General features: G+C 45.3%; 1 protein-coding gene across 3 annotated transcripts in view; it reads left to right on the forward strand.

The window, feature by feature from the left end:
- PITPNC1 (phosphatidylinositol transfer protein cytoplasmic 1) overlaps positions 1-26820 on the forward strand; it is a 322862-nt gene that overhangs the window by 196607 nt on the left and 99435 nt on the right. For all 3 annotated transcript variants that reach the window (XM_032241953.1, XM_032241951.1, XM_032241952.1), the window contains exon 5: positions 12369-12440. In XM_032241953.1, the coding sequence (XP_032097844.1) occupies positions 12369-12440 (72 nt within the window). The remainder of the gene's footprint in view (positions 1-12368; positions 12441-26820) is intronic.

A 26820-nucleotide genomic window follows, 5' to 3' on the forward strand; every position in this document is an offset into this window, starting at 1 on the left:
TTTTGGTGTGTATACTACTTCTTCTATGTTTTTTGGTGTGTATACTAGTTTTGCATGTTTTTTAGTGTGTATACTAGTTTTCCATGTTTTCTGGTGCGTATACAAGTTCTTCCATGTTTTTTGGTGTGTGTATTAGTTTTATTAGTTTTCCATGTTTTTCAGTGTGTATACTAGTTTTCTCTGTTTTTTGGCATGTATACTACTTTTTCCACGTTTTTCAGTGTATATCATGAATATACTAGTTTTTCCATGTTTTCAGTGTGTATAATAGTTTTCCATGTTTTTCGGTGTATGTACTAGTTTTCCCATTTTTTTGGTGTGCATACTTGTTTTCCATGTTTTTCAGTGTGTATACTAATTTTCCATGTTTTTCAGCGTATATACTACTTTTGCATGGTTTTTTTTTTTGGTGTGTATACTAGTTTTCCATGTTTTTCAGTTTGTCTGCTAGTCTTTCTTTTTCTTTTTACACAAATGGGGCCATCCTGCTTTACACCTTGCTTTTTTAATGGTTTTAGAGTTGATCACAGTGTACTTATCCAGCCTTCTCCTGGTGAACTGTGACTTGTTTCCAAGTTTTTTATAAGACCAACAATACGGTTAATCAACATGTGTTCATTTGTAATATTTTTTCACACCTGAGAATTCACGCTGGAGTTCTGGGCTGGGTTTTTGTTTGTTTGTTTGTTTGTTGATTTTTTTTTTTTTTTTTTTTTTTATTTTTTTGAGACGGAGTTTCACTCATGTTACCCAGGCTGGAGTGCAATGGCGCGATCTCGGCTCACCGCAACCTCCGCCTCCTGGGTTCAGGCAATTCTCCTGCCTCAGCCTCCTGAGTAGCTGGGATTACAGGCACACACCACCATGCCCAGCTAATTTTTTGTATTTTTGGTAGAGACGGGGTTTCACCATGTTGACCAGGATGGTCTCAATCTCTTGACCTCGTGATCCACCCGCCTCGGCCTCCCAAAGTGCTGGGATTACAGGCTTGAGCCACCGCGCCCGGCTGTTTGTTGATTTTTGATACAGGGGGTTGCTGTGTCACCCAGGCTGAAGTACAGTGGCACAATCTCAGCTCACTGCAACCTCTGTCTCCCAGGTTCAAGTGATTCTTCTGCCTCAGCCTCCCTAGTAGCTGGGATTAACAGTGTGCACCACCACACCTAGCTAATTTTTGTAATTTTAGTAGAGATGGGGTTTCATCATGTTGGCCAGGCTGGTCATGAACTCCTGGCCTCAAGGGATCCACCCACCTCGGCCTCCCAAAGTGCTGGGATTATAGGTGTGAGCCACCGTGCAGGGCCTGGACCCATTTTTAAAACCACTTGCACAGTAAGAATTCACCTAAGCTATTATATTTAAATTAAATTTTTGAAAACTATTGTGTCTTCAAGGTACTAGGATATTTTTGGCATCTAAAGGAATACCACTGAATTTCTGAAATGAATAATTATTTCCTAAGTCTGTCTTTTGAGTAACTCCTGGTTTTCCTGATTTGGGATTGTTTGAAGCAAGGCATGTCTATCACATGACAGATGCACACACACATATTTTCTCTGCTGTTAGTGGCCACAGCACATACTGACGAGCAAAGCCTGTGCTTACAACCTCTGCTCCCTGGAAGCCTTTGTATAATTTCCTGATACTCAAGAGTCAGCATGAGATCACAAGCATGAACTTCAGAGCCAGACAGCCTGGCTTGAGTGATCATCTCCCCTATGCGTTTGTTGTGTGACTTGAAGCACACTGTTGGACCTGTCTATGCCTTTGTTTCTTCATCTGTAAAATGGGGATGTATGAGGGTTAATGAGTTAGTAGATGGAGTTAGTAGATGAACTAATAGATGAACAGGCACTTGGACCAGTGCCTGTTGACAGGAAGGATGGTATAACACTATTGTCATTATTACCTCAATATTGTGTTGTGTCTGTCCCTGGCTGGACATGTGGAATGTTGGCCACGTCTCCTTTGGATTGTCATTTTGACCCAAAGGTATCCCAGAACCTCCCAGGGTTAAGAAATACCTGGGCAACAAGACGTGCTGTCAAGGAGGTGGAGAAATTGGAACCTTCCTACACTGCTCGTGGGAATGTACAAGAGTGCAGCCACTTTGGAATGGGGCAGCCATCTGGAAGGTCCTCAGAAGGTTAAACATAGAGATATAGTATGATCAGCAATTCCACTACAGGTATACACTCAATAAAAATGAAAACATATTATCCACACAAAAACTTACACAAGAATACCTGTGATGGTAGCCAAAAAATAGAAACAAATGTTCATCAACTGATAAATGGAGAAATCAAATGTGGTATGTCCATACAATGGACTCCTATGCTGCCAGAAAAAAAGGAATGGAATAGCCATACATGCTATATATGTAACATAGATGAGCCTTGAAAACTGCTAAGGGAAAGAAGCCAGGAATAAAAGACCACATATGATACAATTATTAGGGGTTGTGTACAATGTGGTGTTTCAGGTAGGCAGGAGTGGGGAAATGACTGCTGATGGATACAGGGTTTCTTTGGGGGGTAATGGGAATGTTCTAAAATTAGATTGTCATAATGGTTGTATAACTCTGAATATACTAAAAACCATTAACTTGTATACTTGAAAGCAGTGAATTATATGGTATGTGAATAAAGCTATTTTTTATTTATTTTATTTTATTTTTTTAGAGCTGGCATCTTGCCCTGTCACCCAGGCTGGAATGCAGTCATGTGATCATAGCTCACTGCAGCCTCATATTCTTGGGCTCAAGTGACCCTCCTGCCTCTGCCTCCTGAGTAGCAAAAGCCACATTTAGGGGGAAGAAGGAGGAAACAGCTCCTGAGTTTGGGGGTGGACACCCAGTATCTACCAACTTACTGAAAGCAAGCCATCTGGAGAGAGGCCTGTATTCTGTTTTTAACAAGCCCAGCAAATAAGGCATCATTAAGTAGGTCTCAGAAATACACTGCCATAGAGACTATTATTTTTATTTTACATCGTAAAGTGGGATGGGATAGGATTCATACCTTTTAGCTTATGTTTTTGCTATATTTCCACAGGCTAGGTGCTGTGGAAATATAGGATCTTTTGATGACAATAATGACAGTCTTCAAAGTGAGCGGTGCATATTCTTCCAGAAGTTTTCCACTCCCTGCTCCTGAAGTGCAGTGCCCTAGAGAGCCTCAGACTCATCCCCCAGGGCCCCCATTCTCTGCAGCCACCAGCGTCTCTCTCCCTGTGCAGGTACAGAGACAGCAGTAAGGGCTTCCGGCACCACCCAGAAACTGACTATGAAATCCCCAGTGTGTCTGACCCTTTCTCTTTAACACTTCGCTTTGCTTACATTTCATTTTGTTCTTGTGTTTCTTATTGCCATGGCAACCCTAATCAATCACTGGACCAAAAATAGCTCTTTCATGTTTTCCAAAGCATGTCTGTAGTGAATTGGAAATTCAGCTCTGCCATGCATTTTACATACGCTGCTTTCATTTCCCGACACTGAACCTGGGAGGGCTTGTGTCTGGAAATTATTCTTGCAGAGGTCCAGATGCCTCACTTGTCTTTCCTGGCGTTCTTCTTCCCCACTGCAGCTCCCCACCATCCCTTCCAAAAGCTACACGTAGATGCCTTTAAATGCTCAACCATCACTTTTCTGCACATTGAGTTTTAGGTGCTGGAGGTTTTACAGGTACCAGAATATCACTTTTCAATAAGAGGTTCATCCTGGTGGATTCCATTGGGTTTGGAAGGCCAATTCTAGATGCTTAGACACCCGATAAAAAGAAGAGGGGCATGGCAGGGAGCAGGTGGCAGCAACACCTGTGAGATTCCTCTGGCTTAGGTGAATCTAAGCTAGAAAATCAAAGATGAGATGATAGAAGAGCTTCTGCCTTGATTCTCCGGCTTCTTCCTAACACTGCTACTGTTTTTAGGGGGTTGGGGCAAAATAAACACTGAATGTCATTAAGTGAATATTTTTTATGATTATTTCTCTACTTCATTCTCCCTGCCAAGCTGTGCCTCTAGTCGAGAAGAAGGAGAGAAGGATAAAAAATAAAAGATTTTTTATGAGAAAGAGGATTCCAGACCTGGAGTGAGCCCAGAGGAGGAAGGAGAGGTAGAGAGGGGCAGAAATGACTCACTGATGTCCCCAAGGCTCCAGGGACAGGAGTGCTTTTTTGCCTCCCACTCTGCCTGTAAGCAGAGTCATCTCTGTGGCCTCAAGTGTTCCCAACTTCTGTTTTATGCTTCTGTTTCCTAACTTCTTGGTTTTGACAATTGGGCCAAGTGAACCAGTGGACATGCAGCCTTTAGATCTAGGAAAGAAAAGAGTTCACCGAGATCCTGGTAGAGTTTTTGTTCCCTGCATGAAGTCAGCAGAGGGTCAAGGGAAAGCTCAGAGAAGAGGCCAGCAGAAGGGGCACCTGCTCAGAAGAAGGCAGTGCCAAGAATGGAGCCTGGGACATGTGGTGACATTTCCTCAGCAGCAGAGCGGGTCAGTGAGTCTGGAAGAGCCCAAATCTGCTCTGTGTCTTGGCCGCCTTCCTTGCCATGGGAAGGAGCCATTAGGTGTCCTATGGCCGCCTTTCCAGAAGCCTCTGCATCCTTGCATCTTCATAGTGGAGGATCTGCCTTTGACCCCAGCTCAGCTTTCTCATCCACATTGCCTAGGAGGGTGCAGTGGAGTGGACCAACGTCTCTCCAGCACCTGCCAGACGCTGCCTGGCCCTGGGCATTCGTTATCTCTTTCCATCCTCACTCCACAGCTTTGAGGTTGCGATTGTCTCCATTTGATAGATGAGGAAACTGAAACTCAGAGGGATTCGGGAATTTGCCTCAAGTCACATAGTTTGTTGGAAAAGAAGCTGGGGTTTGAACTGAAGTCTGTTTTGCTCCCAAAACTGGTATTTTTTTTTTCCTTCTAAATTGCCATGCCCCCTCTCTGTGAGCTAGGTGTCTGCTGCTGCCTCTGGACACCAGATAATGACAAGCTTGCTGATATCAGTTACTAGTAAATATCACCCTGGGCAATAAACAGTGGCCATTGATTGACAAAGCAGGTGGTGTCATAGGTAGAACTACCAAGTCAGAAAAAGCACCAATTCTCCCTTCCCTTGCATATGCTTGAACCTCAAAGTCAGTGACGCTTTATTCAGATGAAAGCCAGATGGGTGCTTTGGAAGGAGACAGCCAGCAGGCTGGGTGTTGTGTTGATTTTCTCTTGCTGTGTAACAAATCCCCCACAAATTTAGCAACTGAAAACAACACAAGTGGCTGGGTGCAATGGCTCACGCCTATAATACCAGCACTTTAGGGGGCCGAGGTTGGAGGATCACTTCAGCTCAGCAGTTTGAGACCAGCCTGGGCAACAGTGAGAGCTCGTCTCCACTGAAAATAAAAAAATTAGCTGGGTGTAGTGATGCACGCCTGTAGTCTCAGTTGTTCAGGAGGCTGAGGCGGGAGGATTCCTTGAGCACAGGAGGTTGAGGCTGCAGCAAGCCAAGCTAGCTATGGTCACACCACTGCATTCCAGCCTGGGCAACAGAATGAGACCGTCTCAAAAGAAAAAAGTAACGCAGGTTTGTTATCTTGCAGTTTCCATGGGTCAGGAGTTGGAACCCAGGCTAGCTGGGTCCTTGGCTCAGGGACTCATCAGGTGGAAATCAAGGCATCAACCAAGGTTTCAGTTTCACCGGAGATGCAGGGTCCTCTTCCACACTCACTGGTGGTTGGCAGGATTCATTGCTTGTGGTTATAGGATGGAGGTCGAGTTTTCTCCTGGCTCTCCTGCGGGTGTCAGTCAATATCTTTCAGTTTCCAGTCAGTATCTCTTGGGTCCTATCCACGTGGCTATCTCACAACTTCAAAGCCAGCAAAAGAATCGCTGCTTTTTCTGAAGTGAAGTCTTGTATACCGAGACTGAATCTCAGGAGTGAGTGACTGTCTGGTCTTTTTGGTATCAATCAAAGGCTGTGCCCCCTCTCAAGGTTCAAGGGGGCAGCCAGGGGAGTGACAACCCATCATATCTTCAGGCCCTGCTCATACCCGAGGGGAAGGATTACACAGGATGTGTGCACCAGTGGCCAGGACTCTGGAGGCCATCTCAGAATTCTGTCTGCAGTGGGGTTTTCAGTCTTTCCTTCATGTATTGTGGGCCAAATGGTACTTTAAACATTCAGCATTTCCAAAAGACTGTCCCTTAGAGGGTGCTGGAAGCTTCAGAAGCCCTTAGACATCTTCCTGTTTTAGCCAGTGGCTACAACCTCGTGTCTCTCTTCTCGGAGCAAGTTCAGGTGTGGTTACATCACTTTCCCAACTGTTTTTCTACTCCCACATTCCTGGCAGATCCCTTGTAATACAGCATCTCTCCATCCAAAGACATATATCAGAATCTTTAGGGAACAGTGCATATTTTGAGAAAAAGTCCAGGGTTGGAAGGTGGGGTTGCCTTTTTCCCGTTGACGTTTGAGAATGGCTAGGTTAGATGGTATATTCCTAGTGCAAACAAAGGCCTTAGTCACAGAAAGCATTATTTGAGCAAACCTAAACTAAAGGGCGTCCTTTGACACCTGAAGAAGCTGAGTAAAGAGGGAGCGTGAAGAAGAAGGGGGTTGACTTTGACAACCACCATTCCAGCGGTACTGGAGCTGGGGGGACCCTCCTGTTGGAGTGAGAGCTTACCACCTGGTTGCTGAGCTTGGCACACAGACAGCAAATGGTCATGGTGACAAAGGAGATACGTGCTGTGATAAAGGGACAAACGGAATACTGCCAGCAGGCATGGGATAATCATTCTGAAGTGGTACTTGAGATGGTCTTTGATTAAGATTTGGGAAAGAAATTTTGGACTGACAGAACCATGAGCAAAAAAAAAAAAAAAGTCCTGGCAGCAGGAGGTGTTCCAGGGAAGGCAGAGTGGACCTAGCTTTAGGGTGGAGCTAAAGCCAATGAGTGTGTCCTTGTAAGAAGAGAAGAGAGGACGGAGACCCAGAGAGAAGAAGGGGATGTGGAGACGGAGGCAGAGACTGGAGTGATACGGCCACTCCTGGGGCCACCAACAGCTGGAAGAGACAAGGACAGAGTCTCTCCCAGAGGCTTCAGAGGGACGGTGGCTCAGCCATCACCTCGGTTTCAGGCTTCTGGCCTCCAGACCGTGAGAATAAACTGCAGCTGTTTCAAGCCACCCAGTTTGTGGAATTGGCTACAGTAACCTAGGGTACCAGTCCATTCGCGTTCAGTCCGGACCTTTCGAGTTTGATGAACCTGTAGGGCCTTTGCTGGGGATGACCGGTGGGCAGCTGGAAGTAGAGGCGCTGGAATTTGAGATGTTGACTTGGGAGGCATCTGAAAAAAAAAAAAAGGTCCTAAAAAGTCAGAAGCAGTTGAGATCACCAGGGGAGAAGGTTTGGATCAAGAAAAGAGGCTGTAGGTAGGGTAGGACCTGAGGGATCTCCTGCAGGGAAGGAGTGGAGGCGGGAAGAGGAGGCTGAACCGCTGCTCAGAACAGAAGAGTTGCTCAGTCATGTTGCCATGTAGAGAGGTCTCCAGGGTGCAAATGGAAGTGATGGTGCTTGGGAGATTCTTTAATGATCAGGTGGGAGGTGGAAAAAAGTAGAGACAGTAAGCACTGACTCCTCTTTTTTTTTTTTTTTTTTTTTGAGATGGAGTCTTGCTCTGTCACCCAGGCTGGAGTGCAGTGGCACAATCTCAGCTCACTACAGGCTCCGCCTCCCAGGTTCAAGTGATTCTCCTGTCTCAGCCTCTCAACTAGCTGGGATTATAGGCACCTGCCATGATGCCCAGCTAGTTTTGTATTTTTGTGAAGATGGGGCTTCACATGTTGGCCAGGCTGGTCTTGAACTCCTGGCCTCAGGTGATCCACCCACCTCAGCCTCCCAAAATACTGGGACTACAGACATGAGCCACCAAGCCTGGCCACTGACTACTCTTTTAATAAGTTTTGTTATGAAGACAGAGAGATACAGGATTGATTATAGATGGGGAAGAAGTAAAATCAAGGGAACTTTGTGCTTATTTATTTTTTAAGAATGTGACGCTTTTCATTAAGTTTTTAGGCTGTGGGAAGGAAGCAGGGAGAAGATACAAATAATCAATGAAACAAGGTTCCAGAGAAGAGCTTACAAATAATTTTTACTGTGCACCTACTATGTACCAGTCACTGTGCTGGGGTTTAGCTATGTGATCTCATTGATCTTCTGAACACTGCTACAGAGGGGAGAAGGATTGTCCCCATTCTCTACTTGGGGCAACTGAGGTTGAGAATAGTAAAATAACTTGCCCAGGTTACCATATCTCGGATTTGAGCCCAAGTCAGCTGACTCCAGTGTCTCAGAGCTTTTCATCATATTATTTCTCTGCTGGAAAAGAGGAGGATGTATCTTTCTCTGATTCACAAAGAATAAGAAACGTAAAGAAATAAGCAGATTTGTAATGGAGGAAAGGGACGTGGTAGGTGTTCCTATCATGTGGTCAGTGTCCTCATTAGAATGTGACTCAAAGCGATCAGCTGCGAGGGAGAGGGGAGAAAGGGTGAAGCCAGGCAGGGGACCGTGAGAGGGGAAGGGATTTAGGATAGATCAGTGGGTGAGATACTACAGGGAGCCAATCAGAAAGAAGTAAAAGACCTTGCTTTAAAGCTAAGCTTCCGCTAGGATTAGTGGGCTGGATTTTTAGAGAAACCAACCTACATGGGGGAGGCAGAAGGTTGTCTTAACATGGACATCTCCCCAGAGAGATTTCAGTGACAGCACCAAAGGAGCTCGGAGCCACAGATAATGCTGATTTTAACTCGAGACACCCACACACCCCAGGACTCTGAGAACAAGTCATCAGACATCCCCAGGGATTATCAGCCCCAACCGCCTGCCACAGAAGAAAGTGCTGACCAGCTCAGAGTTAGCAGGAGCTGTTCTCTGGCCACCCCCCTGAAGCCAGGTGCACTTCAGCCTCGTGGCAAGGTTGCCATTCTGATATGAAAATATTCAAAGTCCTCACTCAAAAATAACAACATCTGCTAATTTGCATGGGAGTTTTGCATTTCATATTTGGGTTTAATACGCAAATGCTAAAATTCATGTGTTAGGCTAGCTAGGTGGTTTAGAGGTGCGGCGGGGAAAAACTCCTCATGGTGTTCCACTCCGGTGCACCGAGACCCACGCCCAGCCTGCACAACCCTGTTCTCTCCCCACTCCTTGGATTGACTCTCATGTGAATGATGGGATAAAAAATACGAACTCGATTTACCTAAAGACTTGTCATGTCTAAGAGGGTCTCTCGGCTAGGGCGTTCCCCCCATGTTCCCGTGTCTGCTATGGGGTCCGAGTCCTCCAGTGTCTTCATTTGAGATGAGCAGCTGCTCCTTGGTGCCACTTGGACCCGGGTGTGAGGGCAGTGGTTATGGAGTGAGAGGTTTGAGAGGAGACAGCAGAGAAGGTGTTAATGAATAATCGCGGGGCCTCATTCTCCGTAAAGGCAATTACTGGGATTGATTGTTTCCGTGTTTCCTTAGTCACGGTTCAGATCGCTTGTTTCACTTAGATTAAGACAGATGCATGCTGAATGTGCCCTGGCATGGGATGCCAGGAGAATTATCAGTGGCACATCCCAGACCTCTGCCTTCTCGTGCAGGTGCCACCAAGGGTCTGAAAGGGGAGCATGGTCATTGTGCGGCTGAAGCACGTGTATGCTATAGCCAGGTGGTTTTCCAGCTTGAGCATGTCTCAGCATACCCTAGAGGGCTTCGTAAACAGATTGCTGAAGCCCACCTCCAGAGTTTCTGATTTAGCTGGTCTGCTGAAGAATTTGCATTTCCTTTTTTTTTTCTTTTTGAGATGGAGTCTCACTCTGTTGCTTAGGCTAGAGTGCAATGGCGCGATCTCAGCTCACTGCAACCTCTACCTCACGGATTAAAGCGATTCTCATGCCTCAGCCTCCCGAGTAACTGGAATTGCAGGGTTGCACTACCCCACCCGGTTAATTCTTGTATTTTTAGTATAGACAGAGTTTCACCATGTTGGCCAGGCTGGTCTCGAACCCCTGACCTCAGGTGATATGCCCGCCTTGGTCTCTCGAGTGCTGGGATTACAGGCGTGAGCCACCGCACCTGGCCAAGTATTTGCATTTCTGTTTTTTTTTTTTCTTTTTTTTTTTTTTTGAGATGGAGTCTCACTCCTGTTGCCCAGGCTGGAGTGCAGTGGCGCAATCTCGGCTCACTGCAACCTCTGCCTCCCAGGTTCAAGCGATTCTCCTGCCTCAGCTCCCGAGTAGCTGAGATTACAGGCATGAGCCACCACGCCTGGCTAATTTTGTATTTTTAGTAGAGACGGGGTTTCTCCGTGTTGGTCAGGCTGGTCTTGAATTCCTGATCTCAGGTGATCTGCCCATCTCAGCCTCCCACAGTGCTGGAATTACAGGCGTGAGCCACTATGCCCAGCCCCAAGTATTTGCATTTCTAACAATTCTGGGCTGCTCCAGCTGGTCCAGAAACTCCTCTTTGAGAATCACTCAGTATGGTGAGGAGCATGGACACCGGGACCAGGCCACCGGGCTGTGTGACCGTAGGCCATTTACTTACCCTCTCTGCACCTCCATCTCCTCACCTTTAAAGCAGTGGTACCTCCTTCATGGGGTTGTTGCCAGGAATGAATGAGTGAGAACATCAGAGCATTTGTAGCGGTGTCTGGTGTAGACAGTATACGAGTGCTGGAAACATGTATAAAGGACCCAGCCTGTTGGGACTCTGATGCGATCAGGCCAAGTCTGGTTTCCCCAGGACCAGCAGATCGCCATGAAGTTGCTGGGTCATTTTGCCCATTAGCCTTCAATCCCATTTCTGGTGGCCAAGAAAGTTCATGCCCAGCTCAGTGCCAGCCAGAGCGTGGTTATGCCAACATCCATCAAAATCCTCTTCTCAAGCCACCTTAACCCTTCACATCTACTGAATGCATACAGCTTGACTCAGGGAGACTGGGGCTGTAGGGCTGGATTGCATTTGGGGTTTCTCTCCTCTTGTGGGCAAAGAGAGGGGCTGCCGCTTATGGTTCCGTTTCTACGCATGGATGCTGTCTGCTGAATGCATTCTCACTGCCCAGCACTATATGTTTTTAAAACCCCATTTTATTAATATTTAACCTTCACAGTGTCACTCTTAGGTAATCATTCTTATTTCTGTGTTAACCCTGTTGGGGTTCAGAGAATTTAAGTGACTTATCTGAAGTTGTATATTAAAAGCCAGGCTCTCAGCCGGATGCAGTGGCTTATGCTTGTAATCCCGGCACTTTGGGAGGCCGAGGCAGGAGAATTGCTAATGCTTAGCAATTCGAGACCAGCCTGAGCAACACAGATAGACCCCTGCCTCTAAAAAAAAGTTTTTTAATTAGCCAGACATGGTGGTACACACCTGCAGTCCCAGCTACCCGGAGGCTGAGGCGGGAGGATCGCTTGAGCCCATAGGTCAAGGTTACAGTGAGCTGTGATTGCACCACTGCACTCCAGCCTGGGTGAAAAGCAAGACCTTGTCTCAAAAATAAAAATAAAAAGAAGGCCTGGTGCAGTAGCTCACACCTATAATCCTAGCACTATGGGAGGCTGAGATGGGCAGGTCTTTTGAGCTCAGGAGTTCGAGACCATCCTGGCCAACATGGAGAAACCCTGTCTCCACTAAAAATACAAAAGTTAGCCAGGCTACTCGGGAGGCTATGGCATGAGAATCGCTTGATCTCAGGAGGCAGAAGTTGCAGTGAGCCGAGATCATGCCATTCTCCAGCCTGGGCAACAAAACAAGACTCTGTCTCAAAACAATAAAGAATAATAGAATGAAAACATGAAAAATTACATTTAAAACGTAAAACAAATTTTTTTATTTTTTAAAAAATTAAAAATAAAAGCCAGATCTATCTGACCTCAATAATCTACAGTTTTAAAGTTCCATATTCCCTCACTAACATTACATAAGTATTTATATAACGATTAAGGCTGGGTGCCCACAAATCCGGCAATGGCAGCTGCTCCCCAAAGGTAAGCTCTCCAGAACAGGAGCTGGCCTGATTTAGGGGTTTGCTTCTCTAAAGCTTACGCCTGGAGTCACAGAACATACTCCTTTTGGAAATGTCCTCTTCAGGGACGTGCCTTCTGTTGTTGGTTATTCTCTGTGGCCTGACTGTCTGGATTAAACTGTGTTCGTGGTCCTAAAGGCAGCTTACCTTGTCTGAATTTGGATATTGACTTGGTATCTTAACATTTCTGCTCCGGGTTGGTGCTTCCAACCAAATGGCCAGGAACGTACTCAGAAGCTCTGCTGAAATAGGAAGAGAGAAAACATGTTATGCTAATGAAAGTTTGCTGTTCTCCCACAGTGTTCCTTTCTGCCGAAATTCTCCATTCATATAGAAACCAAGTATGAGGACAACAAAGGAAGCAACGACAGCGTGAGTAGCCCCTCCCTCCATGCTGTGCTCACCTCTTGGGCTCTAAAAGTCACAGCACTCCTCGCCGCCCCTCTGTGACCAGGGCCAGCAGTGGGACCTATGCCCGGGACCTCAGAGATGTTCTGGCCTTTGGCTTCCAAGGGTTATTTCCTTGGGACTTTTCCCTGGAATTCTTCTGTCATCTAGCTTTTCATCCTTCTCATTTTTATGTGCTTTCCATGGGCCTCTGAGCAGAAGCCTGTGACCTGGGGTGATTGTCACTGGAGGTGGAGAGGATGACGGGGCAGTTGGAACTCCAAGATTTGGTTTCTGATCATTGGATGAAGTGCACATCTTCTCACTGCCTATTAATATTTACTTAGAAAAGGGAATACAATCAGATGTACATGTGAATAGAAAAGAAAATACAGGCGGGGTACAGTGGCCCACACCTATAATCCCAGCACTTTGGGAGGCTGAGGTGGGTGGATCACCTGAGGTCAGGAGTTCAACACCAGCCTGGTCAACATGGCGAAACCTTATCTTGACTAAAAATACAAAAATTAGCTGGGTGTGCTGGTGCACACCTGTAATCCCAGTTACTTGGGAGGCAGGAGAATTGCTTGAACCCGGGAGGCAGAGGTTACAGTGAGCTGAGATTGCACCACTGCACTCCAGCCTGGGCCACAGAACGAGACTCCATCTCAAAAAAAAAAGAAAAGAAAATACAATCAGAAGTATGTGTGCATACTGTATATAAGCTTATTTACATGTGGTATATGTATGCACCCACATATCCTACCTTAAAATTAGGGGCTACCCCCACAAAATATTTATCTCCTGAGGCATTCTGACTTTTACTAAATTTCAGCCAAGTATTTTGCTTAATTGTATTGCTTAAAACCCATCTTGTGGCTGGGCGCAGTAGCTCATGCCTGTAATCCCAGCACTTTGGGAGGCTGAGGCAGGCGGATCATGAGGTCAGGAGAGCAAGAGTATCCTGGATAACACAGTGAAACCCCGACTCTACTAAAAATACAAAATATTAACCAGTGGCACATGCCTGTAGTCCCAGCTACTCAGGATGCTGAGGCAGGAGAATCGCTGGAACGCAGGAAGCAGAGGTTGCAGTAAGCCAAGATCGTGCCTCTGCACTCCAGCCTGGATGACAGAGCAAGACTCCGTCTCAGAAAAACGAAAAAGACCATCTTCTGACCTGGCTTTCACCCCAGGCTCTTTCTGCTGGGGCAGTACATTTCTCTCTTCTTTGGGAGTGAGTGTTTTGACCTACCAAAAACCTCACCTGGGATTAGGCTGTGGGTTCCTTCAGTACCCATTGAAAGGAAGAACCTGAATCTAGAATCTTCAGGGCTTCCCCAGAGTTTATGGAACTTCCCAGAGTAGAGAAGAATACAGCTGGCAAAAGTACCATCCTACCACTATGCTCAGGAATCCCATTGTTAGTGTCTCTTTGAAATCCCAAAGGGAGATTTTAGGGCCATCTTCCTGTCACAGCCCGAAATCACAGGCGCATTGCTGGCCAACTTCCTCAAAACCACCATGTCTAAAACAGCGTCACACTGTGTTTAAACTTGAATCCTTGTAACATACTGATTTTTTTCTGATTAGAAAGCCGGCGGGTACAGTGGCTCATGCCTGTCATCCCAGCACTTTGGGAGGCCAAGGTGGGCGGACTGTCCGAGCTCAGGGGTTCGAAACCAGCCTGGGCAACATGGCAAAACCCCATCTCTACTAAAAATATAAAATATTAGACGGGCATGGTGGCGCATACCTGTAATCCCAGCTACTCAGGAGGCTGAGGCAAGAGAATCACTTGAGCCTAGGAGGCAGAGGTTGCAGCGAGCCCAGATCGTGCCACTGCACTCCAGCCCTGGCAACAAAGAGACTCTGTCTCAAAAAAAAAAGATTAATACATGGCTATTCACACTTGGGAAATGCACACACAAAAAAGGGTGTTGGGGAAAAAAAGGAAAACCAATAGCAGTTCCACGATTTAGAGATGACTTCTGTTAGCGATTTGGTTCTTGTTGCAGATTATGGACACATTTATTTTTTAACCAATTCCTCCTGAATTGAATCATATAGTATGTTATTTTTAATATGCCGCAAAGTATCCTTCCCCATAGTGATTTTTCCTGGCCGTACTGCCTTCCATGCTTCAATGTATTTCTTTAAACAATTGCTAGTCCCTGGATATTGAAGTGACTTTGACCATTTTCACGTAGCTGTGAACTCTCATGAAAAGGATAATAAGGTTCGGGTGCCTGAATTGTTTTTCCTGGGGTAATATGAATATGTGGGGAAATTTTTTTTTTTTAAGACAGGATCTCACTCTGTCGCCCAGGCTAGAGTGCAGTAGCACAATCTTGACTCAGTACAGCCTTGACCTCCTGGGCTCAAGTGATCGTCCCACCTCAGTCCTTCCCCCCGTGCCGAGTAGCTGGTACCACAGGCACACACAACCATGCCCAGCTACTTTTTGTGTTTTTTTAGAGACGGGGGTTTCCACATGTTGCCTAGGCTGGTCTTGAATTCCTGGATTCAAGCAATCTGCCCATCTCAGCCTTCCAAGGTGCTAGGATTACAGGTGTGAGCCACCATGCCTGGCTCGGAAATTTAAAAAATATATCTTTTAGTCTTTCCAAATTTCTCTCTTTTTTCCAGGAATTCATTCAAAACAGCTCTCCGTTTGAAGAGGTGTAGCAAGGTCAGGCGCGGTGGCTCTGATCCCAGCACTCTGGGAGGCTGTGGTGGGTGGATCACCTGAGGTCGGGAGTTTGAGACCACCGGCCTGGGCAACATGGTGAAACCCCATCTCTGCAAAATTAAAAAATTAGCCAGGCATGGTGACACACACGCCTGTGGTCCCAGCTGCTTGAGAGGCCGCAGTGGGAGAATTGCTTGAGCCCAAGAGGTCAAGCCTGCAGTGAACCATGTTTGTACCTCTGCACTCCAGCCTGGGTCACAGAGTGACACCTAAAAATTAAAAAGAGGTGCAGGGGGAACACGTGGCCTCACTGTGATCCCTGTAGGTTGGTGGGACCACTGTAATCTGGTTTATCCTCTACCCAGTTCAAATAGTCCCCAAAATTCATATGGTTATTATGTATTATCATGTATCCCTTTTTTGGCAGGTGCTAAGGTTTTTTTGACTACTCTGCTAGGAATTTAAAATAACAGATTATCCATCAGGATCCAGGCCTGTGCCAAGGGCCTCGCCCCTTTGAGACTTAGGCTGGCCTGCAAGAGAAGCAGGGATCACCTAGGCACTCTGCACCGATCACCTACACACTCTGCACCTATCACCTATACACTGTGCACTGATCACCTATACACTCTGCACTGATCACCTAGGCACTCTGCACCTATCACCTAGGCACTCTATGCAGCCCTTGGACACAATGTGCTTCCTCGAGAAGTAGCCTGGCTTGCCGCCTCCTCTCCAGCATTTGGATTCTAGAACTGCCCATGGAGCATGCTCCTCATCTCCCTGTCAGGGCACCCAACTTGCCCAAGCCCCAGTCCTGCCATCTTGTTATACTGAAGAGGCCCTAAATGTTTTAGGCCCAGTTCCCACCGCCTTCCCACCAGGCTCTGCTTGACTCTGCTCCACAGATCCCAGGTCATACTGTCTTACTCCTGAGGCCATTGGATCAGATGGCCCAGACCCACTTGATTAGACTTCTTTGCCAGTTCGCCCCCCTCTAATTTACATATTGAGCAGCAGTTGGTTGTCCAGCAGGTTCATGGTTGGTCCTAGAGAGGCAGAAAAGGAGGGTTGCAGCTGGGTGTGGTGGCTCACGCCTATAATCCTAGCACTTTGGGAGGCTAAGATGGGCAGATCACCTGAGATCAGGAGTTCAAGACCAGCCTGGCGAACATGGTGAAACACCCTTTCTACTAAAAATATAAAATTTAGCCGGATATGGTGGTGGGCACCTGTAATCCTAGCTACTCGGGAGGCTGAGGCTGGAGAATCGATTGAACCCAGGAAGCAGAGGTTGTAGTGAGCTGCACTCCAACCGGGGCTACAAGAGTTCAAGCAATTCTCTGTCTTAAAAAAAAAAAAAAAAAAGGAGGGTTGCCTCTGTTTCCATTCATACTTATTAATGCTTCAAAATCTGAACATGAGAAGTATATATATATCTAACAATTATTTAGTTACTAAACGCTGGCTTTATAAAGCCAGGGATTCCAAATCGGCGCCTTAAGCCGAGGCATGTGCTGCTCTGCCCTTTTTCTGTCCTGAGTTGCGTGTGGAGTTTTTGGTGGGGCACAGAGTTGCTAAGGAAAGCAGTGCAATAGTGATAATTCTCTTATCTCACTGCATCTCCAAACCATTTAATAAACTCAGTTCATTTCTTTGCATTTTCTGGGTGTACACTCTTATCATTCAGCTACCATCCTTCATATTGCTATCTGCACCCTGTTTCCTCCCCTACCTGCCCAAAATTTAATGAAATTGATGACGATAAGAGGCAATAATTAAATTCAAAGAGGCTACTGATAGTCATATTGATGACAGTGGCTGAATTGAGTACATGTTGTTATCCTGTTATCAATTACCATACAAGGAATTTTTTTACATGATCCAATATCTAGTAAAATAATAAATAGTGGCAGTATGACTAGATATAAATATCTTCTCTTCCCTGTTAAAAATAAAACCAGTGTATGTACGATTGTGAAAACCCTCAAACTGTGATTACATGAACCAGGACGCAGAGGGGAAGTTGTCTTAAATTGAGGCCCATTTATTTTATGGACATACTTATGAGAATTATTTGGGGCTTAATTAGTGCTAGGGAGGAAGGCACCATGCCAAGGTAAGGTTCTGTTGTTTGTCCAAGGCCATAAATCTAGACCTGGGAGAGTCCGTGCTTAGCACTGCCTGGTTCAGCTGAAGGAGAGGCGGCTCGTGTGGCTGCCAGGTTACTGGTGTTCTGTGGGGTTAATGGGGCAGCCTTACTGCTTTACTTCCTCTTTCAGACAAAGCAGGCACCATTTAAAGCAGTGGTTCCCAGCCTTGGCTGAGCACTGGACTCACCTGAGAAGTTTTAACAACAGCTCATGCCAGGGTCCCAGCCCCCTGGGATTTTGATTTAACAGGTCTTAGATGCAGGCTGGTCTAAACCAGCCAATGTGCATGAAAGACAGAACACTCCCTTCCAGAACACCGAATTCTTCAGCTAGGAGTGTGTGCAGTTTTAGAGAGTTACCCTGAGGCTGAACCTGATATGTTCCCTTAGGGGACAGTGGCTGTGCCATCCCCTTCCCCGTGAGGATCTAGACCAGCAGTTCTCAATCACAGCTGCCTATTAAAATCACCTGGGCCAGGCGGGGCGGCTCACACCTGTAATCCCAGCACTTGGGAGGCCGAGGCAGGAGGATGACTTGAGCTCAGGAGTTCAAGACCAGCTTGGCCAAATGCTGAAACCTCATCTCTGCTAAAACTACAAAAATTAGCTGGGTGTGTTGGTGCATGTCTGTAATCCCGGCTACTCAGGAGGCTGAGGCAGAATTGTTTGAACCTGGGAGGCGGAGGTTGCAGCAAGCCGAGATCTCGCCACTGCACTCCAGCCTGTACAACAGAGCGAGACTCCATCTCAAAAAAAAAAAACCACCTGGGAAGCTTTAGCCATCACTGGTACTGTTGTCCCAGCCCTGGGGATTCTGATTTCATTTGTCTGAAGTGGGGTTCAGGCACTGGGATTCTTACAGCTCCCCCAGGGGAATCTGAGGGGTGACAAGACTGAGAACTATAGATTTAAGGAAACAGTAGGTGCTATTTAAAACCAACACCGAGGAACACAGGTTATCCAAATGTCTTCACTTCTTTATACTTCTGGAAATAGGGCCGTTTACAAAAGGCGTATATGAACCTGCTTCATTCCACTCCCACTCACGCAATAAAAAGGCTGGATACCACATGTATTCTCATTAGCCACAGCTCACCAAGGACATTGTTCCTTGCAAAGAAACTCCTCTGATAAAATGGAGAGAATGTCCAGTTTAGCTCCTGGAAACATGAAGCTCTTTCACAGAGTTCTCCTTGGAGGCTGCTTAAAAGAAATATCTGGAATTTATTTCATTTCTAGTTCCTCTGTGTGGTAATGAAAGAACACAAAGTTGTTCTTCATGAAACAGAAAGATCATTATAGAAGTTCCAGTTATCACCGTAACCAAATAAGGCTTGGTTTCTTTATTTTAAAAAATAGGGTCAGGCGTGGTGGCTCACGCCTGTAATCCCAACACTTTGAGAGGCTGAGGCAGGCAGATCACGAAGTCAAGAGATCAAGACCATCCTGGCCAACATGGCAAAACCCCATCTATACTAAAAATACAAAAATTAGCTGGGCATGATGTGTGCCTGTAGTCCCAGCTACTCTAGAGGCTGAAGCAGGAGAATCACTTGAACCTGGAAGGCAGAGATTGCAGTGAGCCAAGATCACACCACTCACTGCACTCCAGCCTAGGCAACTAGAGCGAAACTCCATCTCAAAAAATAAGAAAATTTTTTAAATTAAAAAAAAAAAGATCGGAGAATAAATGTATGGGAAGAGAAAAAAAAAATAGGACAAATAATGCTTCCATCAGGGTGTGGACGATGCATAGAGGTTAGTTTACTTGGAAGCACTTCATAAACTGTAAAGTGCCATGCAAATAGGAGACATGATTACTGTGATGGCCATACCTCGGGATTAACTGCACTCAGGATGATTTCCCAATGAGACTCTCATTTTGTCTGAAGCGTCAATAAACCATTTGCTGTTCAACAAGTTTTGAGCACCCACTACGTACCAGGCATTAGGAGAAGGATCAGGGATACAGCCCTCCACTAATCATGTAGTGAGGAAGCAGATAATAGGCAAGTAAACAAACAAAAGAGTTATAGGTGATGGGGAGGAAGGCAGCAAATCACACTGCCATGTGTGCACCTATGCAACAATCTTCCACGTTCTTCACATGTACCCCAAAACCTAAAATGCAATTAAAAAAAAAAAAAGAATTACAACTGTGCTAAGTGCTAGGCAAGCAATAATCAGGCTAAAGGGAGCTCAGGCTGTGGCCTCAAAGGCCTCTTGGAAGACACAAGTCCAAGTGCACATGAGGTTTGAGTATGGGAAGAAGCCAGCCCTATGAGATGTATGTTTCCCCACCCTAGAATCATATGTGGAAGCTTTAGAATATGACTGTGTATGGAGACAGGACCTTTAAAGAGGGGATTAAGTTAAAATGAGGCCATTAGCTGGGCATGTTGGCTTACACCTGTAATCTCAGCCCTTTGGGAGGCCGAGGCAGGCAGATTACGAGGTCAGGAGTTCAAGACTAGCTTGGCCAAGGTGGTAAAACCCCGTCTCTACTAAAAGTATAAAAATTAGCTAGACATGGTGGTGGGCGCCTGTAAGCCTAGTGACTCAGGAGGCTGAGGCAGGAGAATTGCTTGAACCTGGGAGGGGGAGGTTGCAGTGAGCCGACATCATGCCACTGCACTTCAGCCTGGGCGACAGAGCAAGAGTCCGTCTCAAAAAAAAAAAAAAAAAATGGCCAGCAGAGTGGGCCCTAATCCAGTCTGACTGGTGTTCGTTTAAGAAGAGAACACTAGAGCCCATAAAGAGACTCTAGGTTGGGTGCGGTGGCTCACATCTAGAATCCCAGCACTTTGAGAGGCTGAGGCGGGCGGCTTGCTTAAGCTCAAGAGTTCAAGACCAGCCTGAGCAACATGGTGAAACCCCATCTGTACATAAAAAATACAAAAACTAGCCAGGTGTGGTGGCTCACACCTGTAGTCCTGGCTAGTCAGGAGGCTGAGATGGGAGGATCACTTGAGCCCAGGAGGCGGAGGTTTTGGTGAGACAAGATCGTGCCACTGAACTCCAGCCTGAGTGACCCTGTCTCAAAAACAAATAAACAAACAACTCTTAGGGTACACCACATGAAGATAGGGAGAAGGCATCCATCCGCAAGCCAAGGAGGAAGCCTCAGAAGAAATCAACCCTGCAGGCACATTGATTGTGGACTTTCAGCCTTCAGAGCTGTGAGACAATTAATTAGATTCTGTTGTTTACACCACCCAATCTGAGGTGTCCTTTTATGGCTAACCCCACAAACTAGTGCAGAGCGTAAAGGCCCTGGCCCCTGACACAGCCTAACACATTCCAGGAACTGCTGGAAAACCACTAGCTAGAGCGTCAGGAGTGAGAGTGAGTGGATGGTGGGAACTGAGGTTGAAAATGTAGAAGCCAGACTATGGAAGAGCTATGGGGCCATGACAGATTGCATTGCAGTGGGATTGCAGTGCAGTGGGATCCCATTCAGGGATTTTAAACAAAGGAGTGACAAGATATTGTTCACGGCATTTAAAAAATTTTTTATTTTGGGATAATTTTAAATTTATACTAAAGTTGGCCTGGTGTAGCAGCTCACGGCCAGCACTTTGGGACGCCAAAGCGGGTGGATTACCTGAGCTTGAGGTAGCTTGAGAAGACCAGCCTGGCCAACATGGTGAAACCCCATTTCTACTTAAAAAAAAAAAAAATTAGCTGAGCTTGGAGGCTGAAGCAGGAGACTTACTTGAACCTGGGTGGTGGAGGCTGCAGTGAGCTGAAATCGTGCCACTGCACTCTAGCCTGGATGACAACAGCAAAACTCCATCTCAGGAAAAGAAAAATTATACTGAAGTTGGAAAGATTGTGCACAGGGTTCTCAAATACCTTTTACCCAGCTTCCCCTCATGTTAACATCTTACCTAACCATGATTCCATTGCCAAAACTACAGACTTTATTCAGGTTTCGTCAGTTTTTCTAAGAGTGTACTTTTGCTTCTGTTCCAGAATCTAGCTTAGGACAGCCTGTGACACTGGGTGATTTATGTTTGTAAGTGTTTGCTCTGGCTGTTCTGTGGAAAATGAGTGAAAGAAAAGACTGGACGCAGGGAGTCCAGTTGACAGGCTATGGGAGTGATCCAGACCAAGATAGTGGCTTGAGCTGGGAAAGATGGCAGTGGATCAAGAGAGGAGGAAGGGATCTGTTTTGAAAACAGACTTTCTGTTAGAATTGATGTGGAGCATGAGAGGGGGACAAAATAGGGATGATCTGAGCTTTCTAGCTTTGCCTAGTGGCCCTGGAAAGTCGTGGTGCCATTGCCATCATGGGAACCAGTGGATGAGAAGCACGTTCTGAGAAGAAAAGCAAGAGCGCCATTTAGACATGATCAGTTTCAGGTACCAGTGAGCCTTCCAAGTAGAAATGAGTGGTAAGAAGTTGGATACTGGCTGGGTGTGGTGGCTCTCACCTGTAATCCCAGTGCTTTGAGAGGTCAAAGCAGGAGGACCGCTCGCACCCAGGAATTCAAGGCCAGGCTAGGCAACATGGTGAGACCCCCATCTCTACAAAAAAATTTAAAAATTAGCTGGACAAGGCGGCACGCACCTGTCGTCCCAGCTACTCAAGAGGCTGAGGTAGGAGGATCGCTTGAGTCCAAGAGGTCAAGGCTGCAGTGAACTATGATCAAGCCATTTTTATCTAGGGAGAGGAGTGACAGAAAAGAGAGGTTTCTAGATGCTCTAAGATGAAGAATGCCTGGGTCCTAAGAAGGACCTTCCCATGGCTTCCAGGTCCAGTTTCTCATTGTTATCTTTATTCCTTGGTTAAGACTCATTTTCAATCCCTGAGTCATGCTTGGTTTTAGGAAATTAACAATCTCATTATTTAACCATGAAGATTTACTTAGATCTAATTTCTCCCCCAGGTGCCTCCTTTGGATAGATTGTATGAACCTCTCAATGTCTTGACTGGGATCAACTTACATGGCTTTTGAGAGTAATGTTCTCTTCCTGACTACAGGTAGCTTCCCCTAGAAGTTACTAGCTGTCAAAGAGGGAATGTTATGATTTCAGGAGAGCTGTATTTATTGAGGCTTGACAATAGTCGTTGTGAAGTTTGTTTTTTTGTTTATTGTTTTTGTTTTTTGTGGTGTTTTTTGTTGGTTTGTTTGTTTGTTTGTGACAGAGTCTTGCTCTGTCGCCCTGGCTAGAGTGTAATGGTGTGATCTCAGCTGACTGCAACCTCCACCTCCCAGGTTCAAATGATTCTCTTGCCTCAGGCTTCTGAGTAGCTGGGACTACAGGGGTGCACCATCACACCCAGTTAATTTTTGTATTTTTAGTAGAGATGGGATTTTGCCATGTTGGCCAGGCTGGTCTTGAACTCCTGACCCCAAGTGATCCGCCTGCCTCGGCCTCCCAAAGTTCTTGGATTACAGGCGTGAGCCACCGCCCCCGGCCATGAAGTTTGTTTTCTAATGAGCATAGTCCTTGCTTTACCAAGGTTTCACTTTCTGCAGTTTTAGTTCCCTGCAGTCAAATGTGGTCCAAAAATATTAAATGGAAAATTCCAGAAATGAACAATTCATAAGTTTTAAATTGCATGCTGTTTTGAGGAGTGAGATGAACCTCATACTGTCCTACCCCATCCGACCCAGGGCACGTAACTTCCCTTTGTCCATCAACTCTGCTCTGTACCCACTACATGCCTGTTAGACACTTAGTAGCTGTCTCGGTTATCACATCAAAAAATAGAGTATATAGCGTTTGGTACTGTCTGAGGTCTCAGGCATCCAGTGGCAGCCTCAGAATATATCCCCCTCGGCCAAGGTCGGGGACAACTGCTTTCTGTTTGTAACTCTAAGAGGACAACATGGATGGATGGATGTTAGTGCATTTCAAAATGTACTAAAATTAATTTGTAAAGCAGAAGTACCAGTGGGAACTGCAGAATCCATATTTACAGGTCTCTGGAGCTGATTATCTTTCCCTTAAATGGCTTCTAATTGAGGATTACAGAAAGAAGAAAAGCATTTGCTTTATTTTTAGACGTGATCTCTGATGTCTTCAAACTTTTATCGTGCTGTTTTTAACCTTAGATTATTATAACCAGCCACCTACAAAATCTGCAATTTTCTCTAATAAGTCAGCACCTGTTAAAAAGGAGGCTGCACAAAACGCTCCCATTTGCAGTTTAGAAGGATTATTATCTACTTTGGTCTGTGAAGTGGAAAGTCAATGTCCTTACTCAATCTGTGTCTAATGGTATCATTTTGAGGACAATGGAAAACAGATCATGTTTGATGCCTTAAGATGCAGCCACTGCTATTTGTGGTACAATCTGACATGAGCAAAAATAATTTTTTTTTGAGGCGGAGTCTAGCTCTGTTGCCCAGACTGGAGTGCAGTGGCGCAATCTCGGCTCACTGCAACCTCTGCCTGCCGGGTACAAGCAATTCTCCTGCCTCAGCTTCCCAAGTAGCTGGGACTACAGGTGTGTGCCACCAGGCTTGGCTAATTTTTTGTGTTTTTAGTAGAGACAAGGTTTCACCGTGCTGGCCAGGCTGGCCTCGAACTCCTGACCTCATGATCCACCCACCGCGGTATCCCAAAGTGCTAGGATTACAGGCGTGAGCCACCACGCTCAGTCCTGAAAAAAGAATTTTTATCCAACACAAGAGCTAGCTTTCTGCTTCACAGAGGTATAGCGACAACACAGCTTACCTCTTCATTCAAAGAAGCTAGAACTTACCGCTGATAATCATTAGTAGTAGAAGACAGCTTAAAGTAGTGTCTGCTTTCTGGCTAGACCTGGTTCACGGGTGCTGTGATAAATCCAAAAAGACCTGCCTACGATGATGTGCCAGTATCAAGGGTGAGGGAGACAGTTAACCAGACCGGTCAAAAGCAGTGTCAGCAAAGACCCAGTGCTGAATCATGGTTGGGAAACTGGAGCTTGGAGCTAGAGAGGCAATACCAAGTATCAAGATCTGAATGACCATTTTGTAAGCACTGTGGTGATAATTGACTCAAAAAAAAAAAAAAAAAGTCATCAATGGATGCTAAGACTATTGAGCAAAACAAGTATTAGGGAACAGGATATTCACACTGTTTCAAAATATCGCCACCAGTGCCGGGTACAGTAGCTCATGCCTGTAATCTCAGCACTTTGGGAGGCCAAGGCAGGTGGATCATCTGAGGTCAAGAGCTCGAGAGCAGCCTGGCCAGTCTGGTGAGACCGTGTGTCTACTAAAAATACAAAAAAAAAAAAAAAAAATCAGATGTCATGGCACATGCCTGGAGGCTGAGGCAGGAGAATTGCTTGAACCCTGGAAGTGGAGGTTGCAGTGAGCCGAGATCACATCACTTGCACTCCAGCCTGGGTGACAGAGTGAGATATCATCTCAAAAAAGAAAAAAAAGAAAAAGAAAGAGAGAAATGTAGAGAGGACAAATCAGAGAATAATGAGATTGGCTACCTACAGGGGGTGTGCGTGGGATCAGGGTGGAGATGGAGAGAGAAGCGCTACTTCTGGGAGTATACCTTTTTGAATCATTAAACTTTTGAAATCATGTTAATGTTTTCCCCGATCAAAAATAATGAAACCAAATCAACAGGGATTAGGCGGGGGTTTGATGTGATGGAAGATACTAAAATAGAACGTAAAACAGAAATAGGCTGGTTGTGGTGGCCCACGCCTGTAATCCCAGCACTTTGGGAGGCCAAGGCAGGCAGATCACCTGAGGGCAGGAGTTTGAGACCAGCCTGGCCAACATGGTGAAACCCCGTCTTAAAAAAAAAAAAGAAGAAGTAGAACAGAAATAAATGAACCTAACTGTATTTTAAAAGACACAAAATAACCACACAGAAAAGGAGAAAAAAAGACCTTTCCCAAGTAATTCTCAATTACACAGCACTTTGACTATATACTCTCAGTCTGAAGACAGTGAGTATTGCAAATAAATATTGAATTCTAAATCATAAGTTTGTTTCTTACTATAGTATGGGCTAGAAGTATTGAAACTATTTTTTGTGTAATGTAAGGCAATATACAACCATAGGGCCTAAATGTAGAAGAAAATCATTTGCAACCATCATAATAGTAATTGATTTAACAGTAAACATCATTGAATGCTAAAACTAATGTGTGAAAAGTTTGATGAGGAACAGGATATTTATATGAACTAAGAGTATTTCTCTGCAAATGACTTATTAATGGAAAGGGGAAATAGAAATAATTTTACATAGACGGCCGAGCACAGTGGCTCATGCCTGTAATCCCAGCACTTTGGCAGGCCCAGGCCAGTGGATCACCTGAGGTCAGGAGTTCAAGACCATGGTGAAACCCCATCTCTACCAAAAATACAAAAACATTAGTTGGGCGTGGTGGTAGGAGCCTGTAATCCCATCTACTGGGGAGACTGAGGCAGGAGAATCACTTAACCTAGGAGGTGGAGGTTGCATTGAGCCAAGATCGTACCATTGCACTCCAGCCTGGGCAACAAGAGTGAAACTCCATCTCAAAAAAAAAGAATTTTACAATAGACAAACCTGGTGTATACCACCTTAACCAAACGTCTGTAACGTTATCAATCCTGGAAGAAAACAGAAGCAGAAATGATACGCTGTCCTGAAAAAGACGCATCCCCTCTGTGTTGTTGTTGCCCAAAAAAAAAAAAACCCATAGGCTAAACCTAATCATAAGGAAACTTTACACAGACACAGATTGATGGGATTCTATAAAATAATTGGCCTATATGCTCCAAAATTGTTGAGGTCATGAAAGACAAAGAAAGGCTGATGAATTATTTTAGATTAGAGAAGACTAAAGAGACAAGACAACTAAATGCAGTATGATCCTGGACTAGAACCTGAACTGGAGAAAAAGAGCCCAAAGGATATTACTGGGTAATTGGCAAAATTTAAATAGGGACTGAGGATTCGATAACAGTATCATAGCAATATTAAACCTCCTGATTTTGATCATTGTGCCATAGTTGTGTAAGAGAATGTCCTTGTTCTTAGGAAATTCACCCTGAAATATCTTGGAGTCAAGGGATATATCTGCAATGTTCTCTCAAATCTGTAAGACAAAGCAAAAGAAGCAAATGTTAACAGTTAGAGAATCTGGGTAAAGGGTGTTCAGGAATTTTTTGATATTTCTTGATTTTTTAAATATTCTTTCAGTTTTTTGATATGTTTGACATTATGTTATTTAAAATCACAATTGTTTATTTGTTTAAATTTTTCCTGGAGACAGGCTGGAGTGCAGTGGCACCATCATGATGTACTGCAGCCTCAACCTCCTGGACTCAAGCAATCCTCCCCACCTCAGCCTTCTTAGTAGCTGTGACTACAGGAGCGCACCATTATGCCTGGCTAATTATTATTATTATTATTATTATTATTAATTTAGAGATGGGCATCTCACTGTGTTGCCCAGGCTGGTCTTGAACTCTTGGGCTCAACTGATCCTCCCACCTCAGCCTCCCAAAGTGCTGGCATTATAGGAGTGAGTCACCACACCCAGCACAATGATTTTTTTTTAATTAAAA

The sequence above is a fragment of the Sapajus apella genome, unplaced genomic scaffold (genome assembly GCF_009761245.1).
Source record: "Sapajus apella isolate SASKATOON/1434 unplaced genomic scaffold, GSC_monkey_1.0 scaffold48, whole genome shotgun sequence".
NCBI lineage: Eukaryota > Metazoa > Chordata > Mammalia > Primates > Cebidae > Sapajus > Sapajus apella.